Below are 6620 nucleotides of genomic sequence, written 5' to 3' on the forward strand. Positions count from 1 at the left end.
CTTTCTGTTCTCGCAAGCCTGCTTCAAGTTCATGAGGTAGCTTGTCTCGGCTCACGATGAGCGACTTCCTCGCGGGTTGAATTACCAAGCAGGTGAAATTCAGCTGCAGCCACCCCTTATTTTCCCAGAAGCGTGGCGCTAGTGCTCTGTAAGTTAAAAGACACGATCCGAGGGAGAGAAAAAAAAAAGGGGGGGGGGGGGGGGCATTTGAATTCGATTTGTATTGACCGATCGGTGGAGTTTTTTTTTTCAAACAAAGCCTCAAGCAGGGCCCCGGTTTTCACGCGGTGTTGCTGTCCCAGTTAAGCCCCGGTTCACCCAGGCCACGAAGATGCGCCGCCGGGTCCTGGAGCAGCCGGTGGGCAGCTCGGTGCGGCTCACGTGCCTGGCCAGCGGCAGCCCCGCGCCCGCCGTCACGTGGTGGAAGGACGAGCAGCGGCTGGCCCCGCCGCGGGGCGGCGCGCGCCGGCAGTGGACCCTCACCCTGAGGAACCTGCAGCCGCAGGACAGCGCCAGGTACACCTGCCTGGTCGCCAACCCGGCGGGGCACATCAACGCCACCTACAAGGTGGACGTCATAGGTAAGGCCCGAGAGTGTCCCGGCCGCACACCCGGTGTGGTCAATGGTCAGTGTCGGGACGTGCACCGGTCAGCGACGTCTGGACGTTTGGGATTTTGTGACACGCTGTGCCTCAAGAGGAGAGGCGTCTTGTGGCAGCGCGAACACAAAGCGCTGTTTTCTGCAATTCTGCCATAACCAAAAGCCACCCGTCCAGCAACATTGTAAAAGCATTTTTTTAAAAAAAAAATCTAAATACAACCTTCTGGGCAACATTTGGCAAGTGCGACCATGTGACATGTTAGCTCATGTTATACGGATTATCATACAGCTCAACGATAAACATCCGCAGCTGAATTTAAATCTAAAGGTGGAGAGAACGCCGAGGAACATGATGTTGCACTTGGCAATATAAACATTTCTCTTTACATTTAATCGTGTTTCTGTTATATTAACATTTTCTTATTACTTCGCAGTAGCTTTAGGACACTCACCTTACTAAGCAGTCACTCTCGGTCACTCTCCTGTCCTGTCCTTACAGAGCGGTCACTCTCAGTCACTCTCCTGTCCTGTCCTTACAGAGCGGTCACTCTCGGTCACTCTCCTGTCCTGTCCTTACAGAGCGGTCACTCTTGGTCACTCTCAGTCACTCTTGGTCACTCTCCTGTCCTGTCCTTACAGAGCGGTCACTCTCGGTCACTCTCCTGTCCTGTCCTTACAGAGCGGTCACTCTCAGTCACTCTTGGTCACTCTCCTGTCCTGTCCTTACAGAGCGGTCACTCTTGGTCACTCTCAGTCACTCTCCTGTCCTGTCCTTACAGAGCGGTCACTCTCGGTCACTCTCCTGTCCTGTCCTTACAGAGCGGTCACTCTCAGTCACTCTTGGTCACTCTCCTGTCCTGTCCTTACAGAGCGGTCACTCTCAGTCACTCTCGGTCACTCTCCTGTCCTGTCCTTACAGAGCGGTCACTCTTGGTCACTCTCAGTCACTCTTGGTCACTCTCCTGTCCTGTCCTTACAGAGCGGTCACTCTCGGTCACTCACCTGTCCAGTCCTTACAGAGCGGTCACTCTCAGTCACTCTTGGTCACTCTCCTGTCCTGTCCTTACAGAGCGGTCACTCTCGGTCACTCTCCTGTCCTGTCCTTACAGAGCGGTCACTCTCAGTCACTCTCAGTCACTCTCCTGTCCTGTCCTTACAGAGCGGTCACTCTTGGTCACTCTCAGTCACTCTTGGTCACTCTCCTGTCCTGTCCTTACAGAGCGGTCACTCTCGGTCACTCTCCTGTCCTGTCCTTACAGAGCGGTCACTCTCAGTCACTCTTGGTCACTCTCCTGTCCTGTCCTTACAGAGCGGTCACTCTCAGTCACTCTCGGTCACTCTCCTGTCCTGTCCTTACAGAGCGGTCACTCTTGGTCACTCTCAGTCACTCTTGGTCACTCTCCTGTCCTGTCCTTACAGAGCGGTCACTCTCAGTCACTCTCCTGTCCTTACAGAGCGGTCACTCTCAGTCACTCTCCTGTCCTGTCCTTACAGAGCGGTCACTCTCCTATCCTGTCCTTACAGAGCGGTCACTCTCAGTCACTCTCCTGTCCTGTCCTTACAGAGCGGTCACTCTCGGTCACTCTCCTGTCCTGTCCTTACAGAGCGGTCACTCTCCTGTCCTGTCCTTACAGAGCGCACCAACTCCAAGCCCATCCTGACGGGCACACACCCCGTCAACACCACAGTGGAGTTCGGCGGCACGGCCTCCTTCCAGTGCAAAGTGCACAGCGACGTCAAGCCGGTCATCCAGTGGCTGAAGCGGGTGGACGCGGGCGCCGAGGGGCGCACCAACGCCACGCTGGAGGTGGGCGGGCAGCACTTCGTGGTGCTGCCCACGGGGGAGGTGTGGTCCCGTCCCGACGGCTCCTACCTCAACAAGCTGGCCATCGTGAATGCGCGCGACGAGGACGGGGGCATGTACATCTGCCTGGGCGCCAACACCATGGGCTACAGCTTCCGCAGCGCCTACCTCACCGTGCTGCCAGGTGAGGGCTGCTGGGGGCGGGGGGGGGGGCTAGAGAAATGCAAGGAATCGCCAAGCTGTTACACTCAGCATGACTGGGCTCTCGTGACCCTGCTTCCTCTCTCTGCGGAGTGCAGTCACGGCCTGTTCCCTTCAGCAAGACATTCCCCGTGTCTCTTCAGTTGCTGTTTGATGTGGAAATATTTGCAGTCCGTAAATGGTCTTGGTTTATCGACGACAAGCGAAAGGCGCCCGGCGCCGAGTTGGCCGCAGCCACGGCGTCCTGGAGCAGCTTCTGTGGCGAGAGGAAGATCTCTGATCACTGTCTTCTCTGTCCCTCCCCCCCCCAGACCCCAAAGCGGAGAAGACGGCGACACCCCCGCACCTGAGCTCCGGCCTGCCGTGGCCCCTGATCGTCGGCATCCCCGCCGCCGCGCTGCTCATCGTGGGCACCATCGTGCTCTGGCTGTGCCACGCCCGCCGCCAGCTGGCCGCCGCCCCGCCCCGGGCGCCCCACCGCGAGCACCGCGCCCCCGACAAGGAGCCGCCCCCCGCCGGCGCCTCCCCCGAATCCCCCCCCCCGAGGCTGCTGGGCCTGGGAGCCCCCGGCGCGGGCGCGGCCCCCAAGATCTACTCCAAGGTCTACACAGACGTCCACACCCACACCCACACCCACACCCACTCTCACGCCCTCGTGGACTCCAAAGTCCACCAGCACCAGCATTTTCACTTCCAGTGCTGAGGTGGCCCCCCGCCATCCTGGAGCCCAGGCCTTCGAGGGCGGGGTGGCCTGGGGCCGCCCTGATCAGGAGCGCCCCCCCCGCTGGAGCACCGGCGGGTCAAGTCCGGCACGTCTTGGCCCCCTCAGCCTGATCCGGGCGGCGCACAGGGAATAGAAGTCTCAGGGCTCGGACCGATCCTCTCTTGCAGAAACAAACCAACAAAATGACGATTCGGTTCGCTATTCCAGGAGTTTTGCTGACGTGGCTTCGGTGACTCGGAGATCGGCCCGCTCGCCACGTCCTGCACACTTTGTGTTGTTGTTTTTTTTTTATGTAGATATGTATTTTTTTAAATTATTAAGCCTTTTCAAAGCCAAAAAAAAAAGGAATTAATATAAGAAGATCGTATAAGCTCTTTGTGAACCGGAATGAAAGCTGTGACTGTGAGAATTCTGCTGAGCTGTAACAGCGATACTGTTTACAATCTGTGTTCCTGAACTTTTCCACGGAACACCAGCACCAGCTTGAGGAAACTGTGGTGCCTTGGGTTTTTTTTAATGTGTGGAAAACCAGCTTTAGTATTTCTAAAGGGACTAAGCAGCGAGTGTTACATTTGTAGGTCAGGTGAACGAAAGAACTGGTTGATACAGAGTTGGGGATTTTCAGATTTTTGATTGAAATGGAAAAATCTGTGTGTATCCTTGCGTGTTCATAAATGCAGTATTACTCCAGAGTGTAGTCAATATGTGACGAGAAAGCCATATTTTTCATATGTTAAGGAGAGCAACTTTTAAATGCTTACATTTCTTGTCTGATATATGTTATTTAAAATAAAAATGTATTTTCATTTTGTACCTCCTGCTTTTGCTCATAGGTCTGAAAAAGGGAAAATATTACTAAGTGTAAAACTGTTTTCAGGTTTTTATGAGAAATTTCCAATAACCCGTAAGTCAGATAATTATGTGCAATATCAGCAATACATTCTTAGAACTTATTTTTCTGGTTTGACTCACTGTCTCAATGGACTGTAAAATGAGAATTAAACATTATCTGTTGCTATTAAAGTATGCAAATGCGAATCATAAATCAGGAGTATATTAAAATAGTTCTTTTTATATTCACAGGGAGTGTAGATGTATTCTTGTATATGTAGACATAAGCATGATATATGTTGTTTAAGAAAACAACCACACAATGTCAGACTACCAACAGATCCTCCTTTTTAAAGTAATAATATAGATCATTTATTGTATTGCTCTGTGAAAAGACCAAAAGCTTGACTTTCATTAAATTATCATTTATTTTAATGGAGGTTGTGTAAAATGAGACTGGAGGTTCTCTATGGTGGGCCTCAGGGGTGAGAGGAAGCAGAAAGGGAAATCAGGTGCTGAAGCAAAATGCTTTGAAAGTTGTCCTTTTGGAACTTGTTTCAGTAAGTGTCATCTCTCACAAACGTTTTCTGCCTCAGCAGTAAAATTATTATTCTTTTTTACTACTACTAATGCCTCTTCACAACACAGCTATTACAGTTATTCACACCAATGATACAAACAGGGTTGTACAATACAAAAAATCAAAAAAGCATGAAGTGTATTGTAATGTAGTGTAGTGTAATATAGTGAGGTGTAGTGTAATGTTGTGTAATGTAGTGTATTGTAATGTAGTGTAGTGTAATGTAGTGTAGTGCATTGTAATGTAGTGTAATGTAGTGAGGTGTAGTGTAGTGTAATGTTGTGTAATGTAGTGTAGTGAGGTGTAGTGTATTGTAATATAGTGAGGTGTAGTGTATTGTAATGTAATGTAGTGTATTGTAATGTAATGTAGTGTAATGTAGTGTAGTGAGGTGTAGTGTAGTGTAGTGCACCACAGCATGACAGTGTAGCTACCCAGCATGGAGGAGAGAAAAACAATGGACTGGAAAAGGAGGAGAATGGTGAGCCCGGAGGAAGGCCCGGGGGGCAAGGTGGGATGGCACCCTGGTCGGGATGCCAGTCGGCCGCAAGGGCACACACGTCTCCACCCATTATCCCCAATTATCCCCAATTATCCCCAACTGCTTGTCCTCGACCCCCGGGAGGAAAGTTGACCCATGTGAACCGGGGGAGGACGTGCAGGCTCCCCACAGACAGAGCCAGATTCGAACCCGCTACCCCTGGAACCGTGAAGCCGATAGCGCCACCTTGCTGCCGCTAGCCGTCTCACACTCCTGCAGCGGCTCTACCTCTGCTGTGGTCTCTAATGGTTTTTCACATGCAGGACCACAGCTTACAGCGGAAAACATCTGTTACTGCGACAATGTGGTAAAGCCAGCAGCCATATCACCCTTCAGCTCTCCGCTGGCAGCCCACTGAAGCTCAGCAGGTGTGAGCCTGGATGGGAGACCTCCTGGGAAGCTATGGTTGCTGCTGGAAATGGTGTTAATGGGACCAGCAGGGGGTAGTCTGAACGCCTTTCACCCCTCTGGTTTGTAACCGGTCTTATGTTAGAGTTGGACGAAGATTAGAGATGGAGTCAAGGGGAAACAGAACAGAGTTAGGCTTGTGTGACAGATACAGTGATAAACTGTTGTGTACAGAGCAAGGAGCAAGCATATGGGTTATTTTTAACTCAGGAATGTTAGTTTGGGGGAGTCTTTCTGTAATGTCACGTTGTTTAAACGCAGGAAAAGACAACATGCCCACAAGGAAGATGTAGCAAAATCAAGTTCAAGTCATATTTTCAAGTTAAAAGGTTTGTTGTGCTACTGAAGTCAAATTTCCATCATAACTCGGTAAATTTCCAAATGGAACCTGGAAAAGAGGTGATAATCCCATAACTCTAGAAACCAGGGGCAGAGTTAAGATGTAGTTCAAGTAGGGAGCTGCGTCAGCATGCTTGGCTTCAGAGGAACAGGCAAAGGTTTACTTCAAGCTGAAAAGAGAAGAGAAGATTGCTTCACACCTGAAGAAGGCTCCACTGCCAAAACGTTGGGTCTCTTTTCTTTTCCGCATTGAGCAAACATTTACTTTCTCCTAAGTTAAAGATGTATTCAAAATACCTGAGTTTCATGAAGAGACAAATATCACAGCGACGTGTGTGGTGTTCGTTTGAGCCTACAGCCTAGTCTGCTTCCTCGCATCCAATACAGGCAATTGCGTCGAAGTTCGTTTTCTTTAGTGCATGTGCAACACAGACGAAGATACACTTGGCATCGTGGGGCCTTTGAGAGCCCAGACAGCAGAAAGAAAGGCGCTTGTCGCCATCTTGCGGCCTACTTTAAAAGACGTGGGAGTGAGCGAAATCCACCACGCTTCCAGGTAGGGGTACTAAACTCTAAACTCCAGCCCTGCAG

General features: G+C 50.9%; 1 protein-coding gene across 1 annotated transcript in view; it reads left to right on the plus strand.

The window, feature by feature from the left end:
* The window catches only part of fgfrl1b (fibroblast growth factor receptor like 1b), a 37424-nt gene extending 32830 nt beyond the window's left edge, over positions 1–4594 (plus strand). Inside the window, exons 5-7 of the mRNA XM_088933462.1 lie at positions 303–581; positions 2236–2589; positions 2918–4594. Coding sequence (XP_088789588.1) covers positions 303–581; positions 2236–2589; positions 2918–3309 — 1025 coding nt within the window. The 3' untranslated portion in view covers positions 3310–4594. The remainder of the gene's footprint in view (positions 1–302; positions 582–2235; positions 2590–2917) is intronic.
* Positions 4595–6620: the final 2026 nt, after the last annotated feature.

Source organism: Atractosteus spatula, chromosome 14 (genome assembly GCF_055471065.1).
Source record: "Atractosteus spatula isolate fAtrSpa1 chromosome 14, fAtrSpa1.hap1, whole genome shotgun sequence".
Taxonomy (NCBI): Eukaryota; Metazoa; Chordata; class Actinopteri; order Semionotiformes; family Lepisosteidae; genus Atractosteus; species Atractosteus spatula.